Below are 27,002 nucleotides of genomic sequence, written 5' to 3' on the forward strand. Positions count from 1 at the left end.
GTCACATTTATTGAACCGCAGCTAATGACAGCCAGTGACAATGTCAAGGTGGTTAACAGAAAAATAACTTTGCACCACAAATTTTGCGACGGAGATCTGCCGCCCTCTGGTGCAAAAGAGTAGAATTGCAACTCATAGTCCTTGCTCAAATTTGAGCAAAAGCGCACCGTGGGAACCTCCAGTCCTACCATCCATCCAAAAATATTAGTGATGGTAAAGAAAAGTGTTGATAACCAGAGAGTAGGGCTTAAAATTGCAGGTGTCATTTGCATAGACACAATTATTTTATTAGGCGGATGCTTACATCAATACTCAAATTAATACAATATGAAGGGCATTTTTAAAGCTAAACGCACATTCTGCTTGTGTCAAACGTCGTTAAAAAGTTAGTCTCTTTTTAAAAAAAAAAACGTGTTTATGAAGTAAATCATCAGGAAGCCAGTTTACAGAATCTTGGGGGGGGGGGGAGTGCCCGGCTCGGTGAGTGGCGGGCGGGCGGTGAGCACCAGCAGTGACCGTGAGCTTCATGTCAGCCACACGTTAGCCAACGAGCCGCAGCGGGAACCTTCCACGGGGGTTGGGGGGGAAGAAGGACGCCGGGGCGACGGATGAAGAGTGACGGGCGCTGCTGCTCGGGGACTCTTTTCAATTTCCGCCCGAAGTAGGAGCAAATTCAATGCACATGAAATCTGTTTTTTTCCAAACCTATTTTTAAACGCAATTAGCGACTACTGCAGGGAAGCTAGCTAGCCAGCTAGCTAGCTAACTGACCCGCCGCCATCTCCCCCTCTCTCCGTCGGGAGTGACCGGCTGTGTGTCTTCCGCCATGGGTAACGCTGCCACCGCCAAGAAGGGCAACGAGCTAGAGAGCGGTGAGTCTGCCGTGTGTCCGCCTTCGGGTGTCGTTCGTGCATTGTTTCGTCTGTTAAATCACGAAGCTAAAATGTCGAATCTAGCCTAGCCTGCTAGCGCCACTTTAACTGCCCTGTTATGGGCAAGAAAGGGAAGTCCATATGTCACCCGTCACTTTTGATTAAAAGATATTTTCGGTCGCGTGTTTTTAAAGCCTTTGTTTCTATTTGTGTGCTTATTTTGATTTTGTTGCGCGAACCTAGCAAGTCGCAAGAAAACCAAGTGAACATCAGGGGCTTCATTAATAGCTCCCCGTGTAGCAAGCGAAGAAAAAAACAATGACGCCAGATGTCAATGCATTATTTGTACGTGACATTTTGCGTTGGATGAAACCCGGCCCCTGTCATTTCTACGCTCCTTGATGGCGTGAGCAATTCAGGGCCTGTTTTTTTCAGTATGTGTGTGTTGTCACGTCCTATTGGCATTTCACACATGCGTCACTCCATCGTCTCTGTGTTGTATATAGATTGGAACAGCAGAAGAAATCGGGAAACCCCCAGCTTACAATCGCTCACAAATGCCGCCAAATAGCTATAAACTTGAAGGCCGGGGTTTGGTGGCTCTGCCCCAGGGGGCTCCACTACCACATTTTTATTCCGGGCTACATAAACAAAGCTCCCAGCACAGTACAATGACCAAATATGGCCAAGAAATAACAAATGTGTCCTCTCTTTGCATACATAAAAGTAGTGCTGCAGAAAGTGTGTCACCGCCATTCGATCATCAACATGTGGCTGGCACTGAAGTGGTCGTTGACCGGGGAGCAAGCTCGTCATCAGACCTTCGTTAGAGGATAAGGAGCATTACCAGCTTTGAAAGCTTTGACGTAACTCGGCCTAGGTGGTCGCTGCGAACGTGCTTGTACTCACGTGATCTACATTAACGCGCTTCATCAGCATCTAATCCCAACACACGCTTGTGTAAATTAAATGCTATTGTGTTGGAGCTGAGAGGAATCTTCCGAGCATCGTGATAGCTATTGTAGTAGTTCACGTTCCCAGTATGGAAGCTAGTTCCTGCTCGGCGGTTTAAAGCCTTTATAAGCTGAAACGATTGGCGGCGCGATGAGATCAACCCGGTTACCTACATTGCTGAATACACACAAGATTACCTTGTGTTTATAGTCTGCCTACATAGCTTGAACACATGACACACTCACGGCAGATTACAACCTTGACATCATTCGTCAGCCAGTTACCGGCTGAAGACGGGTTCTGTACAACTTGATCGGATTATGAGTTCATATATTATGCTTTGACGAACTGGTCGTCTTCTCATATTGAAGGCGGAGATCAATTTAAAAGTGTCTTTTGCAACTTGAGTTTAATCGATAATTAAGGATGGCCAAAAAAAAAAAAAGAGAGCGGTCACATTATTACTAATTAGTCTGATTTGTCTAAAATCTCACAAATAATTCCAGAGAAAAAAAATGGTGTTCTCTTAAGCGCAGTACAAAATGTCATTTTAATATTTTGGAGTTTTGAGGGTTTTTTTTCCCCCCTTATCTTTTCCTTTCAGTCTTTAATATGTCTCCTACATTGTGTCAACTTTTATTTCCATTGCTGCTGTCACCACACAGTGTTATGTTTCCTGTCTACATAAACTTGTCTTCTCTCTCTCTGTCTCTTCTGTATCATTCCATCCATGTGGTGGTGGGTGATTGTTCCGGTGGGGTGGAAAAAAAAAACACCCTTGGTGATCAATAGACACGTTTGGTATGCACGAAAAAAAAGATAAGCCTGCAAATTTTTGCCACGGGCTTCATTGTGCAAAACTTGCTTGACGTGCTTGCTGTTATTGTGTGCTTTGATAATCAGTGTGTGATTTTTTTAAATTTTTTTTTGTGGTTGTCGCTCACATTCTCTCCATCTGGATATCGACTGTGTTTGCCATACTTGGGTTTGTCTTTGCTTACAATTCTGTCTTTACTAGCCTTCCCCTTAAAAAAAAGAAAAAAAAGACTGTGGCTCTTCTCCTTTGAATGTTACTCTTCCCTTGACTTGAGGCTACTAAATAACAGAAAATGGCCTTTTTTGTCCAGCATGCATCACCTGTCTGTTTTTGAACCTCCTTGTGTTTGCGTCAAGTCATTCATATCCAGATGAGAGTTGCCCTTGCAACTTGAATTTGCTGTGCCCCTCCGATGCCTCTCCTTTACACATTTCGGTTTTTACGCCTGCAATGGCAGATGAAAAGTTCTAATTGTGTTTTTCCCCCCCTCTATAGTTAAAGAGTTCCTAGCCAAAGCCAAAGAAGATTTCTTGCGGAAATGGGAATGCCCACCACAGGTCCGGAAGCCATTTAGAGCAAAAAAAAATCAATCAATGGGTTCCATCAACATGCTAACACGCTGTCCACTTCCTGCAGAGCACGACGTGCCTAGATGACTTTGAGAGATTAAAGACTCTGGGGACCGGCTCGTTCGGGAGGGTCATGCTGGTGAAGCACAAAGGAACGGAGCAGTACTTTGCCATGAAAATACTGGACAAGCAGAAGGTCGGTTCAAAACCATTGAAACGCAACTTTTTGCTCTTATCTGTGTTCTCATCAATGTGCTGCTTTACCTAATATTTTGGCTGGAGTGCATTGTGTGACTTTTTTTTCTTTTTTTTGCATCAGGTGGTGAAACTTAAACAAATAGAACACACGTTAAACGAGAAGAGGATATTACAAGCCGTTAGCTTTCCCTTTCTGGTCAGACTCGAGTACGCCTTTAAGGTAAGACGATGGCGTGGGTTTCACTCGTTTCGCTTTTAGTATGTGAGATGCCAAAGTGATGTTTTCTAGGACAACTCCAATTTGTACATGGTGATGGAGTATGTTCCTGGAGGCGAGATGTTCTCACACTTGCGACGGATTGGGAGGTTCAGGTGAGGGCCCTCGGGAATGTACACAAGTCAAGTTTGTTTTGTTTTTGACCGGTGGTTGAGCAGGCATTGAACCCACCTCCTTCCTCTCTAGTGAGCCGCACGCGCGCTTCTATGCTGCCCAGATCGTGCTGACCTTTGAGTACCTCCATTCGCTAGATCTCATCTACAGAGATCTGAAACCTGAGAACCTTCTCATCGACCACCATGGCTACATTCAGGTGAGCCCCGTGTCCGCCCATGTCAGCTGTGGCTGCAATGTCCTCAAGTGCCTGCTGCGTTCACTTTTTTTTTTTCTTTTCTTCCCCTAAGGTGACGGACTTCGGCTTTGCCAAGCGAGTTAAAGGCAGAACTTGGACGTTGTGCGGAACACCTGAGTACCTGGCCCCAGAAATCATTCTTAGCAAAGTATGCCGCTTGAGCAAATTCATTGAAATCTCGGGTCTTCATTTTCACTCCTTTGATCAACTTTGAGTCATTTTTTTTACTTTTATCCCTTGCTCTGCCTCTTTCAGGGCTACAACAAAGCTGTGGACTGGTGGGCCCTCGGAGTCCTCATCTATGAAATGGCGGCCGGCTACCCGCCGTTCTTTGCCGACCAACCCATTCAGATCTACGAGAAGATCGTCTCCGGAAAAGTAGGAGCACGCCTCGCCGGAAGGTGTCGCAGCACGTGTGTGGTTTTGACAAGCGTAGCAACTTTGTCCCATCTTTTCAGGTGCGCTTCCCCTCCCACTTCAGCTCGGACTTGAAAGATCTGCTTCGAAACCTGCTGCAAGTGGACCTGACCAAGCGCTTCGGCAACCTGAAAAACGGCGTCAACGACATCAAGGGACACAAGTGGTTCGCTACCACGGACTGGATCGCCATCTACGAGAGGAAGGCGAGACTATTTTCTGACATTATGGCAGATTGTATTGGAATATATTTCAGCCACCACTTGGTTCAGGGTGGAATGAAAGAATGTTGTCAACAATGTTGTCGGTTTGTTGTGTCAGGTGGAGGCTCCGTTCATCCCAAAGTGCAGAGGCCCCGGGGACACCAGCAACTTCGACGACTACGACGAGGAGGAGATCCGCGTTTCCGTCACGGAAAAATGCGTGAAGGAGTTTGCCGATTTTTAGGGACGGGACGGATCGGGGACGTGCAACAACGGAATACGTCAGGGAGATAAAGGGATCTTTGCACTCTTCCGAGGACTTGGAATTGAATCAGAGACCACGTTTCCTCGCCCCGTCCTATTCTTCCCACTTGTACGACACACAGCTCGATGAGGTCGCCATGATCTTTTGGTGCCGATAACCTCTCACTGTCACCTACACCCTGCGTATTAAAGCAGACACGCCACCTTTTCATTCTTTCTTTTTTTAAATACACTTTTTGTTTTGTACTTTGGAAAGGAGGTAGTTGTCTTCACTCCCTTTTTAAATGGACAGAAAATAAGATGACACAAGGGATTGACTCGTGTTGTGTTCATGGCCCGGCATGGAGAAGGTAGCATTTGTCATTTGTCCTGTTTTGTGAGAAGCAATGTTTTTAAGCGGGCGAAGGAACAGAATTTCTTCTCCTTTGCTTTTTGCCTTGAAAAAGTGAGAGGAAAAGCATCATCCGACCCCCAGCGCTGAGAATAAGAAACCTTGTTACATTACTACACGTGTTATTTGTTACTCTGGTTTGTCTACGATTTTAGTCATGTTTTTATTTTTGATTCCCTCCATAGATTTAAGGTCTGCTTACAAAAGACCCGTTGTTACAATACATGACAGATCTATACATTGAAAGAGTGAAAAAGAAATCCTCTTGAGATTTTTCAAACATTTAGTTTAAAAGTTGAGGTCAATATCAATAGTATTGAAGCGTTGCGCCTCATTTTGGTGAAAGAAGTACAGACTATCAATTGATTTTGACTGAAAAGAACATGAAAATGCAGCTGTATTTGTTACCACACGTGAAAGATTGAGTTTTATTTTTGTTCAAGAATGTGGATTGCAAACTTATTTGGTGGGCATATTTGAATGCTTGGATTTAAAGGTACTGTTTTCCTCACCTAATACACTGGCTTAATGAAGAACTGCTCCTTTGTATCACATGTAACCCTGTTCTTGTTCAGCTCATTACATCATACGTATATGCATTGATTCATATATTTTTATTTATACACATTAGAGATGCTATTAAATTTTATTTTTAAAAGTGTTAATGTGCGAAAGTACTCTTACTTCGACTATTAACAGCATAATTAAGTTATGGTTTAAATATTAAAAGTACAATGAAACTGTCTACTCTGACTCTCCGTAGCGGTTTCCGCGAAAGGCATTGTGGGTAACGTAGTACTTCAGCAGGCACATGTCTTCTCCGCTGGCTATCTGATCCAGTGGCATCATGGCGGGTTTGGAGCTGCTTTCTGACCAAGGCTATCGTCTGGATGGACGCAAAGCCACCGAGCTTCGCAAGGTTCAAGCCCGCATGGGAGTGTTCGCTCAGGCTGACGGCTCAGCGTATTTGGAGCAGGGAAACACTAAAGCCTTAGCGGTTGTGTACGGTCCACACGAAGTAAGTAGCATTGCAAGTTAGCCCAATGCTATAAAAATAACTTAAGTTTGCTATGCATTTGTTTGTTGAGAAATGTCAAATGTATTCATAAATAAAACCCATGCAATTAACCACCTAATCATTTGCCGTGAAAATCGAAGTCGTGTTACAGTGTATAAGCTTATATAACATTATTATTAGGGATTGTGATTTGCTTATACTAAATAATACATAAAAAAAAATGTCTGAGTAAAAAAAAAAAGCAATCTTTATTTTGGAAGTATATTAAATATACTGCATCTTTCTCACCTGTCAGATGCGAGGCTCCCGTAGTCGAACCCTTCACGACCGGGCTGTCATCAACTGCCAGTACAGCATGGCCACTTTCAGCATGTCAGAGAGGAAAAGGAGGCCACACGGCGACCGCAAGTCCACTGAGATGAGCCTCCACCTCAAGCAGACCTTTGAGGCCGCAGTGATGACGCAACTCTATCCACGTTCTCAGATTGACATTTACGTGAAGGTAAATATCTTCCTGTGGGATGTTCTGTATTTAAAAGGAGACGTACACTATTTTTCCGTGTTCTATTACCATGCAGGCTCATATAGACCTTGTTGTTTTTCAACAGATCCTCCAATCAGATGGAAGCAACTACAGCGTGTGCGTAAACGCTGCCACCCTAGCCGTGATCGATGCCGGCATACCCATGTTGGACTATGTGTGCGCCTCCACTGTGGGCTTCGTGGACGAAACGCCACTGGCCGACCTATGCTACGCTGAAGAGAGTGGCGGCGTGAGCTCCTTGGCACTAGCGCTGCTGCCTCGCAGCGGACAGATCGCGCTTCTGCAAATGGACGCCAGGCTACACCAGGACCATCTGGAGTCCATGATGGATGCCGCCATGACGGCCTGCAAAGGTGTGAGTAAGGTGCTGGACCAGGTGGTGCGTCAACACCTCCAAGAAGGCTCGCAGGCTACTGGAGACTGATTAGTTATTTTATTTTCATTTCCTGGACTCAAACAAGTCAAGAATCATTTCCACATTTTTGTTTTCCACCAAATACCATTGTACATTATTTTGTATATGTAAGAAACAATAAATATCTGTTCTTTCTATAATGTGTCTTAAGTTTTATTTATTTATCTATCTGTATGTGAAGCACTTTATTACAGCTCCAGTTGTTGTCAAATTAGCTTTATAAAATTATAAGAAGAAGCGGACGACAATAGATAGATGGATGGATGAAGGAACCTTTCATTCGTTTTGGTGGACCTCTATTACCGGAAGTACGTCCTCTATTTCGCTCTTCCGGGTAGAAACAACGCAAATTCCAAACGGCAGTAGAAGCAAACGCTTCTTCCTTCGGCTCTTCTGGCCGGCGGTCACATTTGGAGAAGGGTAATTATTTTACACTTCATAAAACACGATAATATACAATAATCAATTTATGATAGTTTTGTGTTAGTGCTTAAAAAAGTATATCGGCGCTGTGTTAGCTAGTTAGCCAGGTGCATGAAAATTGCCAGTGCGAGCAGGTGTGGCGAGAACGAAAACCGTACCAAATACAGTGTGTATTTAACATTTATTTATCTGTCTGTGTATTTGAATACGCCAGTAATGTATATGTTTGCTGTAGGAATCATTCCAGAGCACCATGGGTCTTCTGTCTGATCCCACCAGAAGAAAGGCAATGGTCAGAGTACTGACTCGCCTCAATGCTCCAATCTGGTATGTTCATTTTGCGCTCACATTCATGTTAATAATTTTTTTTTAAAGAAGCTTTATTTTTCAATATTTCCAATATCCTTAACAGCAAAGTCAATACACAACGGGAGGGGTTATATAACATGTTGCATTTCAAAGCACTACTTCAATGCTCACAGAGAGCTTTGAACAGAGAGGAACTAGTTCACAAAACCAGGGACAGTAGGTCTTAATGTCAAGAAGAAAAAGTATGGCCCCGAAATCTTGGCGAGGAGCATTTTGGTAAGACCAGTCTCAGAGATCATACTTCCTATTGTCCATTTGTAAGAGGAATGGCTGTGTTCTTTTGAATGTCTCCAGCGAAAATTCATCACAGTTAGATCACATTTGATAGCACAAAATGCATTTTGACATATATCACAAGCTACCAGACAAGATGTTAGAACGAGCAAGAATGTAAATTGAGAAACTAGTTTAATTGGCGGAAGATATCATGATCCTGTCTTGAACCTCTCATTCCTCTTCTGCCCCTCCAGTCTTCTGTGCTACATGGTAGGCATGGCCTGCTTCATGGGTTTGGCCTTCGAGCCGTTCAACCTGCGCACGTACATGTCGGAGAACGCCATGGGTTCCACCATGGTGGAAGAGCGCTTCCAAGCCGGAGAGAGGGCCATTGTAACGGCCACGGAGTTTGGGGTGCAGAAAACGGAAGCCGGGTAAGACTGACACCGTTGGATGGATGGCAAACGGTTCTGTTGGAAGAAAATGATTTTGCATGCAGAGGGATGCCGGTGAACTGGCTGGTGAAAGCCATGCGAGATCGAGGCCTGGAGGTGTACACACAGACCTTCTCCCACACACTGCCCTTCCCGGATGAAAACAAAGAGAGATTTGTAAGTCGACTCTTGTCACGCATTTTCGGACTCAAACATCATTTCTCCCTTGTTTTCTGTCAAGATGGTGAAAGGTACAAACGTGTACGGCATCCTCCGCGCCCCTCGAGCTCCAAGGACCGAAGCTCTGATTCTTACTGCTCAGTGCGGTCTAGAAGATGACAACAACCAAGCTGTGGGGCTGCTGCTGGTTTTGGCGCAGTACTTCAGAAGTAAGTTTGACATAAGATGCAACAATAGAAAGTGAAAATACATTTTTCATCTTGTTTTCCCGTTCATAGGTCAGGTGTACTGGGCCAAGGACATCATCTTCCTCGTCAATGAACACGATCTGATCGGCATCCAGGCCTGGCTGGAGGGATACCACCATACCAACATCTCAGGTGACCCGCCCCTCCTCGTGTACGTGCTGTGACAATCAGGCGTCATCGACGTCTTCCTCTGCGTAGGAATGCACTGGTCGCCTATCCAAGGGCGCGCTGGTTCCATCCAGGCGGCGCTGTCCTTGGAACTCAGTAGCAACGTGGTGACCAGCCTGGACATCGTGCTGGAGGGGCTCAACGGGCAGCTGCCCAACCTGGACCTCATGAACCTCTTCTATGCTTTCTGTCACAAGTTTGATGTCCTGTGCACAATCCAGGGCAAGGTAGGAAACGGGCAAAACCAAAACACTGTTTTAATGTGCGTTCATCTTAAAATGTTGCACCACAGCTGCAGCGGAACAACTGGGAAAGCCTGTCCGGCTACACCCATGCCGTGCAGACCATGATGCTGATGATGGTCAAGCAGGCCAGTGGGCATCCTTGGGGCGACCACGGGCTCTTCCTGCGCTACAACGTGGAGGCGGCCACCATCAAAGGCATCAACAGCTACCGCCAGTACAAGACTTCTGTCAACTCCGTCGGCAGGTTGGTGTTAGCATTCCATCTTAACTCTTTGTCAAGCGGCATCGACGAGAGTCCTAACGAGGAGCGCCGGTGACGTCAATTGCCATCACTTCCAATTTTTAAAAACTGTAAATACAGAAACATGAATGTTTTGATTCCTTTGTATGTGTGTGTGTACTTTTAGGCTCCTGGAGGCAATGTATCGCAAGCTGAACAACCTCCTGGAGCGCCTGCACCAGGCCTATTTCTTCTACCTTTTGCCCTCTCTGTCCCACTTTGTTCCCATCAGTTACTACATGACGGCCTTCGGCCTTGTCGCCATCACCCTGCCGCTGCGCGTATCCTTATTTTCAGCCCGGTAAAAACAAAAGAAGCAGAATGTTCAATATTATCCTCAACCAAAACGCAGGCTTTGGATCTGTGGGTTGCACTCTCAGTATCTCCAGCGACAGAAGACGGCGTCGCCAATGTGGAGGAGGTTGCTATCGCTTTGCGCAAGACGACAGTTGCCACTCTACGTACGTCTGTGCTAATCCACGCCCCGCCCCTACTCTCTCAAAACAGTCCAGTCCTCTCGTGCTCTCCGTGCTGACCCCTCTGGTGATCAGCCACTTGACCGGCGTGGCCCTCTACACGCTGCCCGTCCGCTTCCAGGAAATGGCGGTGGAGCACTTCCCGGTGTCCGAGACGGAGGCCGTGGTGCTGACGGTTATCGCGGTGTACACGGCCGGCATGGCTCTGCCTCACAACACGCACAGGTAACATGTGATTTGTGAGTCTTAAAAATGAAATATAAAGTTCAACAATATCGCGTGTGACAGATTTGTGTCTGGCGAGGGGACGGAGCAGGGCTGGAAGGTTCTAAAGCTAGTGACCATGTTGTACTTGGCCGTGCTGCTGGGCTGCACCGCCCTGCTCAACTTCTCACTGGGCTTCATCCTCGCCCTCACGCTGGTGCCCGTGGCCGCCAGCATCACGCCACACATGCCCAAGTATGAAGAGCACACATCAAGCCTCGACCTCCTCCTTCAGACTGACTGACCGCTTGTCGCTTCCGCCAGGTTCCCGACGGCCTTGATCATGGTGATCCTCAGCCCGGCCGGCACGCTGCTTTTCTCCGTCTTTGCCTTCTATGAGCTACAGGAGATGCCAATGGGCTTCCAGGACTGCTGGCTGCAGTTCCTTTCTGTTATCTCGCAGGGCATCCTGGACCACACGCTGTACGGCTCGATGGTCTTCCCGCTACTGACGCTGATGGTGTATCCCTGCTGGCTGGTTTTCTGGAATATCCTTTTCTGGAAGTAGACCACCTATAAGCCTTCGACTCAACAAAAGTGATCTCAGGTATTCCATGAGAAGAATGACTGTACTTTTGTTTGACATGACTTATATCAGGGAAGGGCATCAATTGAGAGGTTTTTTTTTTTGTCTTGAAGAAATAGAGGCAAAATTGAGTGCACTACTTGGCTGCAACCAGATTCAGTCCCAACAACTAGGTTTGCCGTTTGAAGAACTCTTTAAGGGGAAGCTATCCAAGTGGTTGCCAGTTTATTTTCCCATTGTCAATTAAGGCAATGTATTTAAATGCTCACCCCTAATTTGTATTGTCGCGTTAATGAAGTAATGCTCAACACTATTTATGCAAAAGAAAACATTTGAATACTACGTATGTTGTTTTATTAGCATTTGAGAAAGGACAAGAGTACATTGTGGAGCTGTGAGCTTGTTTTTATACTTGTTTTAAAACGTTCTGTGTCTTGCTTTTGAAATGAAACTGCTGGTACCCTGTTGTTTTCAAGGTTCTAAAACGAAGTGATGTTGACCTAATGATTGATTTCGCTCAGTTTTCTCAATAAGACAACCACGGTGATATGGTAATTGTTTATTGATCTGTCATTTGCGTTTTTTTGTTGTTTTTTTTAAACCCAGTCATATGTACTGATAATATCATTCCGTTGCTGTTACACCTTGAGGAGGGAATCTAATGTGAAGTCAAATCAAAGCTCCTAAAATGTACACCGATTAAAAATAGTTGAAAAGAAAAACATGTCCATCAAAGTCGATTTGTAAAGAGTAAAAGCACTTGTAACCACCCTGTAAACAAACTGTAATCTCCAACGCCAACTTCACAGTTTTAGCCTAACAGAGACCCCGATGTTCTCCCGCACCTGCCGGCGCCACCTCCCCTTCAATAAATATAAGGGCACCATTTTTTTCTTAAAACTTTAAAAAAAAAAAAAAAAACGAGGTGCGGCTAAACTCGAAGCGTTTTGTCCGTGAACAATGGCCAAACTCTCCTTTCCGGCGTCATGCTACAGTGCTTCAAACGTCTCCAGCAGCCAATCGGCTGCCAGGAGTTTCAGTGCACTTGACAATCATTGCGGTGTATGTAGACAAAATGTATGGCAACACTGGCATAGCATTGTGTGTGTGTGTGTGTGTGTGTGTGTGTGTGTGTGTGTGTGTGTGTGTGTGTGTGTGTGTGTGCACGCGTGCATGTGTGTGTGTGTGTGAGGTGTACGAAAGAGGAGATGGCGGCAAAGGGTGGTCAGCTGCTGCTCGAGGCCAGCTCGCCGCGCGCTGCCTGCTGGAGGACGTTGGTGGCGTGTGAGTCAGGTTTGGCTGTAGCGCAGATCTCGCAGCCCGGACGAGAAGGCTTGTTGATGAAAGTGCATGAGGGACACGCCCACTCAGTCTACAGGAAGCAGGAGATATTGGCCAAACTTTTAAAGTATTTGTGGCAAAATAGTTTAGGTTGTAAATTGACCCTGTTTAAAATGTTGAGTTACCTGTGGTCTAGTAGGTTTGTTGCTCAAATGCAGATTCTCCATGTCAAGGACAACCTGTAGGTCCGCTGGTTTATCGCCGCCACCTGTGATTTAACAAAACACTCATCAAAGCAATCATATTTGGTAACTTTTCTAATGTATACGCAACGACATAGCTGTAATGAAGTGCTAATATCAAAGCTCACCAAATTAACTGGCTGCTCTGAATTTTACATTTTGAAATGCCAGAAGAACGCCTTTGAAAGGTTGTATTGAGAATCGTCCTACAAGTGGAGGAACCGTGTATAGACGTACCCTGGCCGGTGTGGGGTAACCGCGGTGGCAATGTGCTGTAGCCTCGGCGGTCTTGTGACGCGGGGCCGTTCCCGGGCAGAAGGGCCGGGGCGGACAGGGCGCCCTCCAGATCCTGCTGGAACAGCTGTCGCGTGATGCGAGCCTGGCGCGCCGAGATCAAGTAGAGATACGCCGTGTCGCCGTCGCGCTGCACGCCGTAGGACGCCAGCGAGCGGGGGTCTGTGCATAGACACTGACCCATCACCCAGCGCTGCACGCGTGGGTGGAAGCCGTACTCGGCAAACACCTGAGGGAGGTAACGGATGTTACTCGGTGATGCTAATGGAGGTGTTTTGTTCCAAGTTGAGTTGTAACCTGTTGTTTGAGTGCAGCCACCGTCATGTAGGGGAAGACTTTGACTGTGAAGCAACAGGAAGACGAAACGTCCTCCACCACCACGGACAAGCTGTCATAAATTAGAAAGACAAGGAACTTTCACATAATCAGGTACAAGCACACGACTGAAACTTGCCGTTCTAGTACCTGATCTCCCCACTAGCGTAGTTCTTCTCCGCCGGCTGGATGCTCAGAGCCGCTTTGTGCCGGGCCAGCGCGGACGCGTGGTGGGCAGCAGCCTGTGCGTCGCCGGCCTCCACCGCCTTGACGAGCTCCAAGCAAAGCTCCTCTGAAGCAAATTATAAGAAGTGAGTATATGCATCAAGGAGTTCAAGTTAGCGGATAAGCCGTGACACCCACCGACAAGCGGAAGCGACGGTTCCGTAGCGGCGACGGCCTCTATTTGCTTGCCGCTTGTTTCGTAGGTGGCCATGTTTGCAACTGCAGACAAAAGAAGTCACAAGTGCACGTCGATGTACATGAACATCACAGAGAAAGAGAAAACGGACCCCGTTGGGCCTCTCGCAGCGACGACATGACCACGGTGGCCCACTCCTCTGCCTCGCGATCACAGCGGAAGGAAAAGCGGATAAAGTCGTGAGGCGGCGCCGTCAGACGCATCTCATGGCAGCGTGCCGACTTCACCTCGTAGTGCACCGAGCGCAGGTCGAACTCTACCAACTGGACAGGCAGAAAAAGTGTGTTAGTGTGACCTCCTGCCCTCTACAGGTGAGTAAGTACATCCAGTAATAACTGTAGGAGAAATACTCTGTATACTAGCTATAAACAGCTCTTATATGACGTTCATTAAATGTAAATAGTTAGCCACAGTTGACAGTCACATTACGCGAGAATAATAAGTGTGGTGATTTTGGACCGTCACCAACTTAGAAAAACGGCGCAGCGCAATTATCACCCTTAGTTGTAGCCTGTTTTCAAAATTGGCTAGTTTACGCATTGGTATTATTAATAAATGTTACGCTAATGTTAATATTAATTTAATAGGTTTTCTTAAAAACGTAATCAAAATATAGATCAAAAGTTACGTTCGGCAGGCTGCTGGTGTTTAATGATGAAGTCTCACCACGTTGCGGTTCCCGCTGGTGTCCCGCAGGGCCAATCGAAACTCTCCGGCCCGGCTCGGATCCATGCTGAGCTGGAGTCGCAGAGCCTCGCTGTCTGCTCCGGGCAGGCACAAGGGACGAATACCGGAGTGGGACACCGACACGCGGACCGACATTAAGACTGTGCTACAGCAAGCCGAAGAAGGAGCGAGGCCGACGTCGAAGGCTCCGGACTGGGAAGATCCGAGCAGCGAGACCTGCGGAGCCCAGCCGCCCGAACTGAGCGCCATGTCGCCCCGCGGACGTGTGGGGCTTCGGAAGCCCCACCGAATGAGCGTCAGCAACGACTGTACGGCTTAGAAGGTCCACGGATGGGTGGTAAAATCGCGTGTGCTTGCGGGCCGGTCGAATTTGTCCGCCTGCCAGGCTAAGTGTTCCATTTCGACCCAAAGCAAGACAGCCACCAGATACGGGAAGAAGAGACGAAATAGTGTTGGCTGGTGAGTGACCGATTCGTTCAAAAGGACGGATCTTTTCAGTGAACGGGAGTGAACGAATCACTTCCTAAAGTGATTCGTTCTTTTTTCAGTTCATATGACTTCAACCAGTAGGTGTCAGTATTGCGCATTGAAGCTGGTGCCACCTCGCTGTAAAACAAAACGAAGAAGAAAATGACGTAATTTCCCGTTCAAAAACGAGTCGTGATTTCCATCCAGTTCATCGCGAGAACGGAATGGTGAGAGAACAGTTCAGTCAGTGAACGTGTTGCGTCTCCCTCCTGGCGTGAACTATAAGCCAGAATGTCGATTTACGATTTGCCAAGGAAAGAAAGAAACACCAACTTTTCGCCAACCTAACGGCTACTTTATTGCATGAAGGGATGCGCCGTTATGCAACAACGGGGAGATTATGCTTCTCTTTGGGTAATCTTTATTATTTTGGTGGTTTTTAAATAACGTGTATGCATATATACGCCTAAATATTGTTATCCAATATACCTACTGCAATTTCACATTAGATTGCTGGTTTGAAATTTACTGTTATTATTTTAATAAACATTCAATCCTGTTCAAACTTGTCTGGTGTTTTATTCCTTGTTTTTTTTTTTTTTTTTGGGGCATGAAAACAAAAATCTGACATTTGGTTAACTGCTTTATATGACAACATGTATATCTGTTTTACGTTGTGTAATATGTGTTGGTGTCCCCCAAAATAAAGAGCAAGTAGTCAAGTACACATTCTTGACACGTACAAAAAATGAATAAAGTTATGTACACCTAAAAATGGCGGTGTACCTAATGGAGTGTCCGAGTGATGTCACAGATCAACCAGCCAATCAGAAAGTGGGGGTGAGGGCGGGTGTGGCACTTTTCACTTAAACCAGGGGTGGCGACCTCCAGTTCTCGAGGGGCCGCGTTCCAATATGTTTTCAAAGTTACCCTCGTTAAGTGCAGGTGCGTGAAAAGTTTTAGCTCCTTTTGAACGTGAAAGTGGCTAAAACTTTTCACGCAGGTGCGCTTAACGAGGGTCACTTGGAAAACATGTTGGAACGCGGCCCAGCGGCCTAGAGCTTGATAGCTGACCTTTGACCATGATATTTCCCTAATAAAGTGGCCTGTTATTAGGTACACTTGAAAATGGCGGTGTACCTAATGGAGTGTCCGTGTGATTCCCTCGTTAAGTGCAGGTGCGTGAAAAGTTTTAGCTCCTTTTGAACGTGAAAGTGGCTAAAACTTTTCACGCACCTGCACTTAACGAGGGTCACTTGGAAAACATGTTGGACCGCGGCCCAGCGGCCTAGAGCTTGATAGCTGACCTTTGACCATGATATTTCCCTAATAAAGTGGCCTGTTATTAGGTACACTTGAAAATGGCGGTGTACCTAATGGAGTGTCCGTGTGATTCCCTCGTTAAGTGCAGGTGCGTGAAAAGTTTTAGCTCCTTTTGAACGTGAAAGTGGCTAAAACTTTTCACGCACCTGCACTTAACGAGGGTCACTTGGAAAACATGTTGGAACGCGGCCCAGCGGCCTAGAGCTTGATTGCTGACCTTTGACCATGATATTTCCCTAATAAAGTGGCCTGTTATTAGGTACACTTGAAAATGGCGGTGTACCTAATGGAGTGTCCGTGTGATTTCCTCGTTAAGTGCAGGTGCGTGAAAAGTTTTAGCTCCTTTTGAACGTGAAAGTGGCTAAAACTTTTCACGCACCTGCACTTAACGAGGGTCACTTGGAAAACATGCTGGAACGCGGCCCAGCGGCCTAGAGCTTGATAGCTGACCTTTGACCATGATATTTCCCTAATAAAGTGGCCTGTTATTAGGTACACTTGAAAATGGCGGTGTACCTAATGGAGTGTCCGTGTGATTCCCTCGTTAAGTGCAGGTGCGTGAAAAGGTTTAGCTCCTTTTGAACGTGAAAGTGGCTAAAACTTTTCACGCACCTGCACTTAACGAGGGTCACTTGGAAAACATGTTGGAACGCGGCCCAGAGGCCTAGAGCTTGACAGCTGACCTTTGACCATGATATTTCCCTAATAAAGTGGCCTGTTATTAGGGACACTTGAAAATGGCGGTGTACCTAATGGAGTGTCCGTGTGATTCCCTCGTTAAGTGCAGGTGCGTGAAAAGTTTTAGCTCCTTTTGAACGTGAAAGTGGCTAAAACTTTTCACGCACCTGCACTTAATGAGGGTCACTTTCAAAACATGTTGGAACGCGGCCCAGAGGCCAAGAGCTTGACAGCTGACCTTTGACCATGATATTTCCCTAATAAAGTGGCCTGTTATTAGGTACACTTGAAAATGGCGGTGTACCTAATGGAGCGTCCAAGTGACGTCACAGATCAAACAGCCAATCAGAAAGTGGGGGTGAGGGCGGGTGTGGCACTTTTCATTTTCATTTAAGCTTTGACCATGATTTTTCCCTAATGAATTGGCCTGTGATCAGGTGCATCAGAAAATGGCGGTGTACCTAATGGAGTGTCCGAATGATGTCACAGATCTAACAGCCAATCAGAAAGTGGGGGTGAGGGCGGGTGTGGCACTTTTCACTTTCCGTGAAGCTTTGACCATGATTTTTGATTATTTGATTTATTAAAGAAAAAAAAAAAAAGGATCAGTGTGTGTGTGTATGGAACGAATCTTTTGAGTGAACTAATTCTAAAGATTCAGTTCACTTAAACGAACAGGAATGCACATCACAAAGACGAAACAAAACAGGAAGGAGACGGGCAATACGTCATATGTTCATCAAACATTATGGTCCGTCAGGAAACAACGCGAGAGTCTTAAAAATTGGTTTTGCGTAGTTTTTCGTGTGTGAAATTCAAGATTCAATAGTTTTTATTCGCCATGTTTGAGCGTGCAAAACAAGGAATTTGACACAGGCTCTGTTCAACAGTTAGGTGACTAACGCTCAGGACATGTGAAAAATGGCAAATATTCTCAAACATCCCCTGATCTTAAACTCCCAAGAGGGCAAAGAAAAACTCAAAACTCCAGCTAGGGGAAATGAGAAACCTTGAGAAGAGACCACAGATGGGAGGGTCCCTCTTCCAGGATGACCAGGCTGCAATGGATGCAGAGAGGACACATAGTACAAACAGTGTAGACAATTCAAAATAGGTGTGGAGAGCAGGATGTTATTGCACAGTAATGACTCTGAGACTGTAAGAGTGGTGTGAGTTCATCAGAGCAACAGCCTGGGGGAAGAAGCTGTCTCTGTGTCTGCTGGTTTTGGCGTACAGAGCTCTATAACGCCATCTGGAGGGGAGTAGTTCAAACAGACTGCAACCTGGGTGAGAAGGGTCTGTAGAGATGTTTCTTGCACATTTCCTGGTCCTGGACAGGTACAAGTCTTAGATAGATGAGGGGTTGATTCCAATTATCTTTTCTACAGTCCTGATTGTCCGTTGCAGTCTGTGCTTGTCTTGTTTGGAGGCCGATCCAGTGATGGAGGTGCAGAGGACAGACTGGATGATGGCAGTGTCGAAGGTCTTCAGCAGCTCCTGCAGCAGGTTGAACTTCTTGAGCGGTCTAAGGAAGTACAGCCTCTGCTGGGCCTTCTTCCGGACAGAGTCTATGTGTCCGGTCCATTTCAGGTCCCGAGAGATTGTGGTTCCCAGGAACTTGAAGGTGTTTGTGGAGAGAATATTACTGCGGATAGTGAGGGGTGAAAGTGGTGAAGGGTCTCGGCTGAAGTCCACTGTCATCTCCACGGTCTTGAGCGGGTCCAGCTCCAGGTGGTTTTGGCTGCACCGGTAGACCAGCCGCTCCACCTCCTGTCTATACGCAGTCTCATCACCGTCCTGGATCAGTTCGATGAGAGTGGTGTCATCTGCATACTTCAGGAGCTTCACAGGAGAGTCCCCTGAGGAGAAATCGTTGGTGTAGAGAGAGAAGAGCAGTGGGGAGAGGACGGACCCCTGAGGGGCGCCAGTATTGGTGGTCCGGTGAGAAGTTGTTTCCTTATTTAACACTGATTCCACTTGTTGGATGTCATTACCTGAACAAAAGATATTGGTGTTATTTGTAAAATTGACGAGTTTTAGTTCTCTAGGTTACATGCATAATACTGAAAAGAACATGATTAGTCATCAGATTTTTCCACACAAACAAGTGATTAAGTAAAAGTGAAAAGGGGAGCGTGATGACACATTTGCTTCCTCAAATAACATTTTTACAACACTTTGTTTTTTTATGAATGCACACAAAATATTAGCTCCACAAACGAGAGCGTTCATTTTTTCAAGGTTACATACATAGTGATAATATTTTTCCATACAAAAACAGGGCCTGGAAGCAAACAGCATGTACAACGATCCAAAACATACACGTACGTGCATGTACAAAACAAGAACCATAAAAAGTACAAAACTAGAACCATAAAGAGTACAAAACGAGAACCATAAAAACGAACAGCTGTGTTGAACTAGTTATCGTCGAATTTCTGTCATTTAGTCTGGTTAAACCAATGGACAATACTTCCCTCGTGTGGGCTTTAGTGCCCGTTGCACCACACAAGGAACACACGTAGCAACGCAGGATAGGGCACAAAACGTCACCGTTGAGGTCTTTAAGCCAGTGAGACTTGTAGATAAGTGCACTTTCACCATTGCGTCTACAAAAGCTGCACCTCATGGTTGGAACACTCCGAGATAGAACCTGGGGTCGCTGCTGACGCGGGATGTTTCTCCGCAGCAGCAGTACAGTTGTCGTTGGTCCCCAAAGAGCGCGAGCAAGCCGTTGAGTAAAATCAACGTACAGGGACCACATGATATCCGGTGGCTATTCACACATCCAACATGATCAGCTGGAACACTGGTCTCGCCGTCGCTTGTATCTGCGGGTGGGTAGGCAGGTCGGTTAGCCGGTGGGTTAGCGGGAAGACATCCAAAGCTCCCGCCATCGCCATATTGCGAGTGTGGCGCAGCGGCCTCAGCGCGAGATCCAAAGCTCCCGCCGTCGCCATATTGCGAGTGTGGCGCAGATGCCTCAAAGCGAGATTGCATGGAGGTTTTCGAAGCGACATCTGACAGACCCTTGTAGTCTTTCCAAATTTCAAAACATTATAAGTTATCATCCGTGGAGGAATTCTTCCGTGCCGTGGTGTTCGTTGAGGCGCTTTCACCACGACGACGACTCTTGAGCTTAGCGAGGTTGACCACGCGCCCTTAATTACCCGGATGAGCTGTTGGCGGTAATTGTCGTAAAGAGAGCAGGTGAAGGGGCTTGACGACTGTACGGAAGAGGGTTAGGGACAGTGAAGAAAAAAAAAAACGAGGGGTGACAGGATTCAGACTTTTTTTTCTCAGACTTCTGACTTAAAAAAAAACAGAGGGATGACAGGATTCTGACTTTTTTCTCAGAATTCTGACTTTAAAGTCAGAATTCATCCTACTTTAAAGTCAGAATTCTGAGGGGAAAAAAGGCAGAATCCTGTCACCCCTCGATTTTTTTCTTCACTGGCCCTAATCCTTTTCCGTACGTGTGAGACGTCTTACAGGGTCCGGCAAAATGATCTGACACATTTGTTAGTTTAATAAAAAGCAAATAAATTAAAAAAACAAAAAAAGTGTATTTTTATTTTCGAAAAGTACAAATAATGCCATTTTGTTTGGTTTCGGTTTCGTTTTCAAATAATGTTATTTTGGATTTACCGCTGCCACATTTTCTGGAGTTCTGGCGGTGCGAGGTCGGCCGGTTGATTTTCGTTTCAAGGCTGATCCACTGGCCCTGAAGAAAATGAAATGAAATAAAACATAAAACAAAATGGCATTTTCAACAAAAAAAAAGTTGTTTCTTTAATTTATTTGGATTTTATTAAACCTACAAATGTGTCAGATCATTTTGCCGGAACCTGTATAACAATTCGTGGTACGAGGAGTTATCGAACGCACGAGGAGGACATATTAAAACAGTCTGAATTCACCCTTAACGCAGACATCACCTGAGAAGTTTAGAAAGGTTCTAATGAATACAAGCATCAAAAACTTATAATGTCTAACAACTTGCTCCAACGTTGACTTATTAACCGGCTCTACGTGTGGATCAGCCAATCATCTTGTGGTCTTCAATACAAACCAAAAGGCATGCCTGTTAATGAAGTACTCATTCCTTTTTCACCCATGTTTTTCTTCAACCAGGAATAATTTCGCAGACTGTTAGACGGCAGAAAGGAGTTGCTGACATGCAGGAGATGAGCTCCCGCCTGATGACCGTGAGGCCGGACAAGATGGCGGCCCTGGTGGAACGAGCGGCCCGCATCAAGGAGACGCTGGAGCAGGTAAACACGGTGATTGAAATCAACAAAATGTGTCTTTCTTTGTACTTTTCCAACCAAATGCGGCACCCAGGGAACGAAGAAGCCCTACAGGGATGTGATCGATGTCTCCTGGGGTGACCCTCACAAGGCCGGCATGAAACCTCTTACCTTTGTCAGACAGGTAACAAAGATGGATCGTGATAAAAAAAATCCAGTCGATTAATTTGAATGTGCTGGGGCAGGTAATCGCTGCTTGTCTTTACCCACAACTCCTGGATGGCGACAACCTGCCGGTGGACGTCAAACAGCGGACGGAGAAGATCCTCCGCTACTGTGATGGTGGCAGTGTCGGTAATTAGGGAGGGAGGAACTAATCTATCGAGCCTTTATCGAGTTCTTCAATCTGTATGAATCAATTTGGGTTTAAATTTGACTGGAAAGGAGATCTTTCTTTGTTTTCAGGCTCGTACACACTCACAGCGGGTATCCCCGAAATAGTAGAGAGCGTCGCTCAGTTCATCAGCCAACGCGACGGCGTTCCAGCAGATCCCGAAAACATTTGGATCCATCCCGGCTCCCAGACATCGCTCAGGGTATTCACTCGTTTTGTTTCGATTAGACCACGCTTGTTTCAGTGTAGAACTGCGACCAGTCTTGCATGATGTTGCCCAAACGAGCAGAGCATTCTGGCGCTGATGCTGAGCAGCGAGGTGTCCACCAAGAGGGGCGTGCTCGTGCCGGTGCCGGGCCACAACACCACCCCCTTGTCCGTGATGGCCTTAGGGGGCGTGGCCGTCCCCTACTTCCTGGATGAGGAGCGCGGCTGGGAGCTGCGGGTGGACGAGCTGCAGCGAGCCTTGGTGTCCGCCCGGGGAACGTGCCGGCCTATCGCTTTGTACGTCATCAACCCGGGAAACCCCACAGGTGCGTGCGTCCGAAGCACAAGAGGCATTTGGGTCCTTAACGTTTACTTTGTCACTGCTGGTGCTCCTCAGGGCACATCCAAAGCAGGAAGTCCATGGAGGAGGTCATCAGGTTCGTGGCAGAGAACAAACTCTTCCTTCTTGCAGATGAGGTGAGGAGTTTTAAATCTGTGAAAATAATAATAATCAACACAATAATTTCATCTTCATGTATTTCTTATACGACACAACACAACTTGATTTATATTGGTGATATGCAAATGAGCTGAGTGATGTCATCCCCACAGGTATACCAGGGCAGCGTTTACGACACCAACAGTGCGTTTGTGTCGTACAAGAAGCTCCTGCATGAGCTGGGGCCTCCTCTGTCCCACACGCTGGAGCTGGCCTCCTTCCACTCGGTATCCAAAGGCTTCCTGGGAGAGTAAGCCGTGAATCACATGGCATGAGCAAAGGCTCCCGATTGGCCCGTGTAGTCACCTTTTGCTCCCAGGTGCGGTCTTCGAGGAGGATACGTGGAGCTGCTCAACATAGATCCCACCGTCATGCCGTACGTCCAGCAGGTGTTCCAATTGCTCACCACTCCGCCTGTTGTCGGGCAAATTGCTTTGGAGCTGATGGCCAAGCCCCCTCAGCCGGGAGATCCCTCACACCCGCTCTTCAAGCGTGTGAGTCCAAAATTTCACACAAAATCATCTCGTGATATTCAGTCAGTCGCCGGAGTATGCCAGATGGATCGATCCCATTTCCGTAGGAGACGGACCTCATGAGGAGCACGCTGGTTGACAATGTGAAGAGAGCGCAGCAAGTTCTCAATCAGCTGCCTGCAGTCAGCTGCCAGCCGATACAGGGAGGAGGTTTTGCATTCCCCAGACTGCACCTGACGCCAAAAGCCATCCGAAAAGCCAAGGTCACGTGCAGCTCATTTGTGCTTGACTTGGCTTGACTCACTGGCACAGTTTTTAAGCAAATAAGATTGACTTGTTTTAACGCAGCAGCACTGGCGCATTTGAATGGCCATTTCAACAATGTCATGTTTCAGGAAGCCGACATGGAACCTGACATGTTCTACTGCACCAGACTGCTGGAGGACACCGGTGTGCTTCTTAGTCCGGGCTGCGTGTATGGACAAAAGGAAGGCACCTACCATATCAGGTGAGTATTTTTGCCCAGGCTATGTATACTAAGTTTTTTTTCTTATTTAAAAAGACAAAATTATTATTTTTTTATTTCAAAACAAAATTACCATGTATGGTAAGTTGTTTTTTTTAAGCAAAAAAATCACCTGAAAAAAATGACCTTGATCTTGACCTTTGACCCCATGACCCCTAAAAATGACTACGTATAAGACCTAATGACCTAAGAAACTTAATGCTGACACTGTTCTGTTAACATTGTGATCAATGTCACTTTCATTTTCTTGTACAGGTTTTCCATTTTGACTGCTGCAGACGTGATGGAGGAACTTCTGAGACGCCTCAGTGCCTTTCACTTCCAGTTCATGAAGGACTTCTCATAAATATTTCTTACATTTAGTAACCCGACGACGTCTGACAAAAGTGTAGATGTCCTATTTCTATGGTCAAATAAAGTAAAAACACTTACCTGGATGATTGATAGATTAACCAATTAATAAAACAAAAACATTGTCAGGGGATTTGATTTAGTAATATGTGAAAGTTTAAACAAGTCATAGAATACAGTAAGATTAAAACAAATCAAATGTGTACACTCACCACACTGACTATCTGCAGTGTCTGCAATAAAGCTGAAGAAAAAGCAAAATCTCAATTTCCATCTATCCATCCATCAATTTGATTCCTTTTTTTTGTTTGTTTTATTATTTTGGCTGAGCTTTACATCGTATAACTTTTAGGACACGACTGTATAATTTCATTTATATGAACAAAAACAAATATTTTCATAGGTCTTAGCATGAGTCTGCACAATCCAAATGAATGGATTTCTTCAATAATTATATTGGGTTCTTAAACAAAAAAAAAGCTAATAAATACCTGCAGTTCAGTTAATCTGTGATGTGTATTCATGATCAGTCCACCTCGCTATCATTTGGAGTCCACGCTTTGCCATCTGAGCTATTCAGCAGGTCCGCCAGCAAAGAGATGAGCTCACCGTCCTGGCTTGAGTACGCGGCAGCGGGTTGTCTGAGGTTGCGACGCAGCATGGCCTGGATGGACGTCCGCAATTCCCACAGCAGTTCCCATGTGTTGGCCGACAACCGGCAGCGTGCTAGCGGGCAGCCCGAGAGCACCACCTCCACGTCATCTCCGCTCACTGAACACATGTACAGGAGGAGATGTTTTCGAAAGGGGTGGGGGATTCTTGTTAACTAAAGCGAACAAAAACAAGAAAATGGCATTGAGGCTCACCGGTTTCCGTAACGTCGCAGTCAGTGAGCAAAAGCAGGGCGAGGGGATGGACGGCTGAAGAGTCGCGGATAAAAACGGAGCCATTGGACTTGACAGCGCCAAAGAAGGTGAGCCATCGACAAGTAAGTTCATTATTTTTTCTGCAAATCAGCAAGAAAAAAAAAAAAAAAAAGGACATCAGGAAATGTGCTACACGTCTTCTAAAAAGCGCATCGCACCTGTTGACAGTGGAGCGATGGAGGAGGACGCCACCACCCAGCGTGCGGAATGACAGGTTGTTCGGACGAAAGCGCCCACCTTTGGTCACGATGCCTCTCTTCACCTAAAAAAAAAAAAAAAGTTTTTCAGTTGAGGTATTTCTGTCGTGAAGCCCTTCCAATTCACTCGTACCTGGATGAGGTTGGGATAGAGTCCGGCCAGCAGCACGGCTTTGAGCAATTGCTCTTGCTCGCTGTGCTGATTGACTAGCGACGACTGACGTTGGCACTCGATGGCACGGGACACCAGTTGAGCCTCACACAGATTCTCGCTGAACTGAGAGATGAGACCTGCAGCAAAATAAAGCAAGAGATGGTCTTTGATAAGCTATCAAATAAAATGACTATGATGAGAGCGTACCATTAATGAAGCGCAGGCTGGCCTTGGACAAGCAGAACTCCTCCAAGTAGCGGTCTCGCTCCAAGCGGTCTCCTTCCTTCTGAAGTTTCCTCCAGCCCAGCACAGCGCGGCTGAACGCCAGGTAGTCGCTGCTGCTGGAGCCGCTCAGCTCGGCTTTAGCCTGCCGATGACAGCGGTGACGGATCAGGGCGGGGGGTCCAGCGCGACACCAACCGCGGCCAATCTCACCTTGGCCACCGGTGCTCGGTTCTGTAGGCTGTTGTGGAACGGGTCTCGCGTGAGGCAGGCGGCGATGGACAACATGGGCAAGGCGCAGCGGAACATAGCGCCCAGCACCAGAACTTTGCCCAGACGTGGGTCACATGACATTGAGGCCACGCGGACTCCCAAAGGCGTCAGCGATTCCTGCCGATCCAGGACGCCTGCATGTAGAAAATAATGAGAAACACTTTAAGGGGAATTTTTTTTTTTATTCAATTATGGGATGAGGTTGTAAAAAAAGACTCACCAATGTCTTGCAGATTTCGTACGGCATCCGACACAGCTTCCTGTTCAGGGCTGTCCAACACTTGGGATAAAAAGTCAACAGCCTGCATCGGAAAAACAGAGCGCATGACTCAACATGCTGGAGGCGTGACGGATGAAGGCATTCAGATGACACGGCATCGAGGAAGAACCTTTAATTTGGGACTGTGGATCTTGGCCTGGACCACTAAGCTCTCCAGGGGGGTGCGAAGGATCTCCGGGATGGGGAAAGGCGTCATGGCGTCCAGTTGTTTGCGAGGGAACAGATGGTACGACTGACCCGGCTGACAGCGCCCCGCTCTGCCTTTTCTCTGAGTCACGTTGGATCGCGATATCCACACCGTGTCCAAACACGACACCTGACATCAGCACAAATGACCTTAGGACTGTCCTTGCGCTGCTATAAAATATTTGTTTTCAATTTATATGTAAAAATATCAACATATTTTTTCTTCTAAACATACAAGGGAGTCTTACTTTAGTGCGCGGGTCATAACTATGCTCCTTGTGTGTTCCGGCATCCACCACGTGAACAACGTCGTCGATAGTGATTGAGGTCTCCGCTATGTTGGTGGCGAGGACAATTTTCCTACAGCCCTCTGGGGGGCGCTGGAACACTGCCTGCTGGTCTGCCACTGCCAAACTTGAATGCACTGAATACAAGAAAGGGAGACGTTATTATTATATTTTTTTTTAAAGGTCGATATTTACACTTACATGGCAGGATCTTGTGCAAGCCAGACGAAAAGTGTGGCTTCATCTGGAGCGTCTCTTGAACCGTCTTGATGTCCTGCCATCCGGGCAGGAAACACAATAAGGCACCTGTGGGAGGAAGGACATTTGAAATGTGAAGTCAATGAACAGCTGGAAAGGACAGAAGAGGCGGGGTTGCTACCTGGTTCGCCATGTTTGTCAATGTGCTCGATGACGTTGGCAACAAGATCCAGATCTGGACCCACCTCGTCGCTTTGTCTCTATTCTCAAAATAATGACAAGTTTGTAGAAATGACAACTTGATTCCTCTCATTATAAAAAGTATAAAGAATCCAGTCTCACATTTTTGTCGTGTTCCATCGGCAGGGGCCGCCCCAATTCCCTCAGCACGTCCTCCAGGTAGCTGTCCTGCACGGGGTGCATGAATCCCGGCACCTTGACGACGGGACATCCTCCGAAGTAGCGTGCCAGTCGTTGGTTGTCCCCGGTGGCGCTCATCAGCACCACGCGCAGGTCGGGGTTCTTGCTCATGCAAGAGCGCAGCAGCGCTAGCAGGAGGTCCGTGTTGACGTCGCGTTCGTGAACCTCGTCCACCACCACGTGGCTGATGCCCCTCAGGGTGGGATTGGACTGCAGCTTCCTCAGCAGGACACCCACCGTCAAGAAGAGCAGGGCGCCGCCGCTTTGCTCTGGTGGTCTGCTCTCCAGTCTCACCTGTACAGAGGGAGTCGGTTATCGTTGATTTGATTC

At 46.7% G+C, this 27,002-nt stretch overlaps 6 protein-coding genes across 11 annotated transcripts in view; 4 read left to right on the top strand and 2 right to left on the bottom strand.

Moving 5' to 3' along the window:
* The first annotated feature begins 497 nt into the window (after nucleotides 1-497).
* prkacbb (protein kinase, cAMP-dependent, catalytic, beta b) lies at nucleotides 498-5,975 on the top strand. 2 transcript variants are annotated; one of them, XM_049748008.2, is made up of 10 exons: nucleotides 498-872; nucleotides 3,139-3,200; nucleotides 3,280-3,408; nucleotides 3,532-3,630; nucleotides 3,700-3,782; nucleotides 3,874-4,000; nucleotides 4,092-4,187; nucleotides 4,295-4,417; nucleotides 4,498-4,662; nucleotides 4,778-5,975. In XM_049748008.2, the coding sequence occupies exons 1-10, from the start codon at nucleotides 827-829 to the stop codon at nucleotides 4,901-4,903; spliced, it is 1,056 nt and encodes a 351-aa protein (XP_049603965.1). In that variant the 5' UTR covers nucleotides 498-826; the 3' UTR covers nucleotides 4,904-5,975. The 2 variants fall into 2 exon arrangements, with proteins under 2 accessions (XP_049603965.1, XP_068504828.1); XM_068648727.1 differs by lacking the exon at nucleotides 498-872 and adding an exon at nucleotides 892-2,627.
* A 133-nt stretch (nucleotides 5,976-6,108) lies between these two features.
* exosc4 (exosome component 4) lies at nucleotides 6,109-7,431 on the top strand. The gene is made up of 3 exons (XM_049748015.2): nucleotides 6,109-6,332; nucleotides 6,628-6,834; nucleotides 6,941-7,431. Exons 1-3 carry the CDS (start codon nucleotides 6,162-6,164, stop codon nucleotides 7,298-7,300), a joined length of 738 nt encoding a protein of 245 aa, XP_049603972.1. The 5' UTR covers nucleotides 6,109-6,161; the 3' UTR covers nucleotides 7,301-7,431.
* Nucleotides 7,432-7,580: 149 nt separating this feature from the next.
* On the top strand, nucleotides 7,581-15,393 carry gpaa1 (glycosylphosphatidylinositol anchor attachment 1). Of its 4 annotated transcripts, XR_007487281.1 has the most exons (16): nucleotides 7,581-7,711; nucleotides 7,950-8,041; nucleotides 8,554-8,733; nucleotides 8,799-8,910; nucleotides 8,975-9,122; nucleotides 9,192-9,293; nucleotides 9,360-9,556; nucleotides 9,622-9,818; nucleotides 9,982-10,135; nucleotides 10,207-10,275; nucleotides 10,362-10,555; nucleotides 10,619-10,789; nucleotides 10,859-11,141; nucleotides 12,313-13,563; nucleotides 13,681-13,984; nucleotides 14,370-15,393. XR_007487281.1 is itself a non-coding variant. In XM_049747993.1 (14 exons), the coding sequence occupies exons 2-13, from the start codon at nucleotides 7,968-7,970 to the stop codon at nucleotides 11,100-11,102; spliced, it is 1,842 nt and encodes a 613-aa protein (XP_049603950.1). In that variant the 5' UTR covers nucleotides 7,581-7,711; nucleotides 7,950-7,967; the 3' UTR covers nucleotides 11,103-11,141; nucleotides 11,234-11,842. The 4 variants fall into 4 exon arrangements, 3 of the variants coding, with proteins under 3 accessions (XP_049603950.1, XP_049603949.1, XP_049603951.1); XM_049747993.1 differs by lacking the exons at nucleotides 12,313-13,563; nucleotides 13,681-13,984; nucleotides 14,370-15,393 and adding an exon at nucleotides 11,234-11,842; XM_049747992.1 differs by lacking the exons at nucleotides 12,313-13,563; nucleotides 13,681-13,984; nucleotides 14,370-15,393 and having other exon boundaries at nucleotides 10,859-11,842.
* Nucleotides 11,665-14,609, bottom strand: sharpin (SHANK-associated RH domain interacting protein). The gene is made up of 8 exons (XM_049748003.1): nucleotides 14,340-14,609; nucleotides 13,765-13,936; nucleotides 13,616-13,696; nucleotides 13,403-13,544; nucleotides 13,235-13,325; nucleotides 12,881-13,166; nucleotides 12,587-12,669; nucleotides 11,665-12,492 (listed from the first exon to the last, which is right to left on the bottom strand). The coding sequence occupies exons 1-8, from the start codon at nucleotides 14,607-14,609 to the stop codon at nucleotides 12,346-12,348; spliced, it is 1,272 nt and encodes a 423-aa protein (XP_049603960.1). The 3' UTR covers nucleotides 11,665-12,345.
* Nucleotides 15,394-18,624: 3,231 nt separating the features above from the next.
* LOC125984675 (alanine aminotransferase 1-like) lies at nucleotides 18,625-23,796 on the top strand. The gene is made up of 12 exons (XM_049746736.1): nucleotides 18,625-18,770; nucleotides 20,964-21,103; nucleotides 21,174-21,263; nucleotides 21,325-21,433; nucleotides 21,545-21,675; nucleotides 21,763-22,006; nucleotides 22,078-22,157; nucleotides 22,293-22,429; nucleotides 22,499-22,673; nucleotides 22,760-22,915; nucleotides 23,048-23,160; nucleotides 23,434-23,796. The coding sequence occupies exons 2-12, from the start codon at nucleotides 21,008-21,010 to the stop codon at nucleotides 23,522-23,524; spliced, it is 1,422 nt and encodes a 473-aa protein (XP_049602693.1). The 5' UTR covers nucleotides 18,625-18,770; nucleotides 20,964-21,007; the 3' UTR covers nucleotides 23,525-23,796.
* A 22-nt stretch (nucleotides 23,797-23,818) lies between these two features.
* The window catches only part of dhx30 (DEAH (Asp-Glu-Ala-His) box helicase 30), a 53,135-nt gene continuing 49,951 nt past the window's right edge, over nucleotides 23,819-27,002 (bottom strand). For both annotated transcript variants that reach the window (XM_068648641.1, XM_049746735.2), the window contains 12 exons: nucleotides 26,595-26,966; nucleotides 26,434-26,512; nucleotides 26,256-26,360; nucleotides 26,016-26,191; nucleotides 25,691-25,897; nucleotides 25,522-25,603; nucleotides 25,242-25,435; nucleotides 25,014-25,173; nucleotides 24,786-24,943; nucleotides 24,614-24,717; nucleotides 24,396-24,535; nucleotides 23,819-24,300 (listed from right to left, as the gene is read on the bottom strand). In XM_068648641.1, coding sequence (XP_068504742.1) covers nucleotides 24,056-24,300; nucleotides 24,396-24,535; nucleotides 24,614-24,717; nucleotides 24,786-24,943; nucleotides 25,014-25,173; nucleotides 25,242-25,435; nucleotides 25,522-25,603; nucleotides 25,691-25,897; nucleotides 26,016-26,191; nucleotides 26,256-26,360; nucleotides 26,434-26,512; nucleotides 26,595-26,966 — 2,022 coding nt within the window. In that variant the 3' untranslated portion in view covers nucleotides 23,819-24,055. The remainder of the gene's footprint in view (nucleotides 24,301-24,395; nucleotides 24,536-24,613; nucleotides 24,718-24,785; nucleotides 24,944-25,013; nucleotides 25,174-25,241; nucleotides 25,436-25,521; nucleotides 25,604-25,690; nucleotides 25,898-26,015; nucleotides 26,192-26,255; nucleotides 26,361-26,433; nucleotides 26,513-26,594; nucleotides 26,967-27,002) is intronic.

The sequence above is a fragment of the Syngnathus scovelli genome, chromosome 17, assembly GCF_024217435.2.
Source record: "Syngnathus scovelli strain Florida chromosome 17, RoL_Ssco_1.2, whole genome shotgun sequence".
Lineage (NCBI taxonomy): Eukaryota > Metazoa > Chordata > Actinopteri > Syngnathiformes > Syngnathidae > Syngnathus > Syngnathus scovelli.

What these genes read in the sequence shown, in the direction of transcription:
- sharpin (XM_049748003.1), bottom strand. Translation starts at nt 14,609, where the DNA reads ATGGCGCTCAGTTCGGGCGGCTGGGCTCCGCAGGTCTCGCTGCTCGGA. An exon ending in ACCGTCGCTTCCGCTTGTCG is followed by an intron (nt 13,545 to 13,615) that starts GTGGGTGTCACG and finishes AATTTGCTTCAG; the next exon opens with AGGAGCTTTGCTTGGAGCTC. An exon ending in TGGCTGCACTCAAACAACAG is followed by an intron (nt 13,167 to 13,234) that starts GTTACAACTCAA and finishes TACCTCCCTCAG; the next exon opens with GTGTTTGCCGAGTACGGCTT.
- gpaa1 (XM_049747992.1), top strand. Translation starts at nt 7,968, where the DNA reads ATGGGTCTTCTGTCTGATCCCACCAGAAGAAAGGCAATGGTCAGAGTA. An exon ending in TTTGGCGCAGTACTTCAGAA is followed by an intron (nt 9,123 to 9,191) that starts GTAAGTTTGACA and finishes TCCCGTTCATAG; the next exon opens with GTCAGGTGTACTGGGCCAAG. An exon ending in TGTGCACAATCCAGGGCAAG is followed by an intron (nt 9,557 to 9,621) that starts GTAGGAAACGGG and finishes GTTGCACCACAG; the next exon opens with CTGCAGCGGAACAACTGGGA.
- exosc4 (XM_049748015.2), top strand. Translation starts at nt 6,162, where the DNA reads ATGGCGGGTTTGGAGCTGCTTTCTGACCAAGGCTATCGTCTGGATGGA. An exon ending in TTGTGTACGGTCCACACGAA is followed by an intron (nt 6,333 to 6,627) that starts GTAAGTAGCATT and finishes CTCACCTGTCAG; the next exon opens with ATGCGAGGCTCCCGTAGTCG. An exon ending in AGATTGACATTTACGTGAAG is followed by an intron (nt 6,835 to 6,940) that starts GTAAATATCTTC and finishes GTTTTTCAACAG; the next exon opens with ATCCTCCAATCAGATGGAAG.
- prkacbb (XM_049748008.2), top strand. Translation starts at nt 827, where the DNA reads ATGGGTAACGCTGCCACCGCCAAGAAGGGCAACGAGCTAGAGAGCG. An exon ending in GACTCGAGTACGCCTTTAAG is followed by an intron (nt 3,631 to 3,699) that starts GTAAGACGATGG and finishes GATGTTTTCTAG; the next exon opens with GACAACTCCAATTTGTACAT. An exon ending in ACCACCATGGCTACATTCAG is followed by an intron (nt 4,001 to 4,091) that starts GTGAGCCCCGTG and finishes TCTTCCCCTAAG; the next exon opens with GTGACGGACTTCGGCTTTGC.
- LOC125984675 (XM_049746736.1), top strand. Translation starts at nt 21,008, where the DNA reads ATGCAGGAGATGAGCTCCCGCCTGATGACCGTGAGGCCGGACAAGATG. An exon ending in CTGTGATGGTGGCAGTGTCG is followed by an intron (nt 21,434 to 21,544) that starts GTAATTAGGGAG and finishes CTTTGTTTTCAG; the next exon opens with GCTCGTACACACTCACAGCG. An exon ending in TCCAAAGGCTTCCTGGGAGA is followed by an intron (nt 22,430 to 22,498) that starts GTAAGCCGTGAA and finishes TTTTGCTCCCAG; the next exon opens with GTGCGGTCTTCGAGGAGGAT.